The 1,101-nt window shown below is 67.8% G+C and overlaps 1 protein-coding gene across 1 annotated transcript in view; it reads left to right on the top strand.

Annotated features, from left to right (window-relative positions):
• Positions 1 to 157, top strand: part of CELSR2 (cadherin EGF LAG seven-pass G-type receptor 2) — a 19,308-nt gene extending 19,151 nt beyond the window's left edge. The window contains exon 35 of the mRNA XM_042887179.1: positions 80 to 157. Within this exon, the coding sequence (XP_042743113.1) occupies positions 80 to 101 (22 nt within the window). The 3' untranslated portion in view covers positions 102 to 157. The remainder of the gene's footprint in view (positions 1 to 79) is intronic.
• Positions 158 to 1,101: the final 944 nt, after the last annotated feature.

The following is a 1,101-nucleotide window of genomic DNA, read 5'->3' as shown; positions in this document are numbered from 1 at the left end:
CCCCCCCCGTGACCACGCCTGTGTCTCTCTCTCTTTTCCCCCCCCCCCCCCCCCCTCTTTGTGCCCACCCCCCTGGCAGGAGCGACGAGACTTCCATCTAACAGGGACCACCGCCGCCAGGGACAGCAGGGGAGGAGGGGGGGGCGGGCAGAGAACGGTACAGGGGGGGGGGCCCCCCCCCCCCCATTGCACTTTGGACCCTGCAGCCGGCAGGGATTTGCCTGCCCCCCCCCCCCCCCCAAGGGTACGGGGCAGCTGTGTGCCATGGGCTGCCCCAGCAATTCGCCCGCAGCGCCGCTGCCCGATGGAGGGTTTTATTTAAAAAAATACGTGAAAAATACAAAAAAAAAAAAAAGAGAAAAAAAGAAAAAAAAAAAGGAGAAAATACAAAAAAAAACAAGGTTCTAGGGCCCCCCCGCAGCGTGCCAGCCCCCCCAGGAGGGGGACGGGGGGGGCAAACGGCTGCCACCCTTGCTCGGCTGTGCTGTGGCACTGGGGGGGCAGTTGGAGGGTGCGGATGCCATGGGGGTCCCCCCCCACCCCCAGGCATGGCTCAGGCGGTGCCATAATGCTGGGTGCAGGATGGTGGGGGGCTGAGGGACCCCCGGGTGTGCAGGGCAGAGGGGGGGGGGAGGGGGGGGGGGTTTCCTACTGCTGGTGTGACCTTTTGTAATTAAAGCAAAACCCGACCTGAGCCTCTGCCTCCTCCCTTGTGGGGGGAGGGGGTCTCACCGCGCCCCCCTTCCCCCGTGACTCAGTTTCCCCAGCTGGGTGATGCTGTCAGCGTGGGGCGCCGCCGGCTGCCGTCTTGCGGGGGGGCTGCAGGCGGCTGCCGGGGGGGCCAAGTCTGCACCTGGAGCCAGCCCCCAGCCCCAGGGGAGCACCTGGGGGAGAGCAGGCGTGGGGAAACCGAGGCACGGCGCGGCGCCACGCTGTCAGAGGGGACGGTCCCCATCCTTACCTCTGGGTGCAGCTGTGCTGCTCCGGGGGGCTCCTCTCCCACCTGCTGCGGTCCCAGCCCGGCCGGGGGGCTTGGGGATGGCACTGGGTGGGGGGGGGCGGCTGCTGGGGGCCGTGGTGGCAGCGGTGGTGGCCCTGGCA

Source organism: Lagopus leucura, unplaced genomic scaffold, assembly GCF_019238085.1.
Source record: "Lagopus leucura isolate 7727_CA_CO unplaced genomic scaffold, USGS_WTPT01 Super-Scaffold_100073, whole genome shotgun sequence".
Taxonomy (NCBI): Eukaryota; Metazoa; Chordata; class Aves; order Galliformes; family Phasianidae; genus Lagopus; species Lagopus leucura.
Note: the sequence above shows the minus strand (reverse complement) of the source record. Positions and strands in the feature narration are given on the sequence as shown.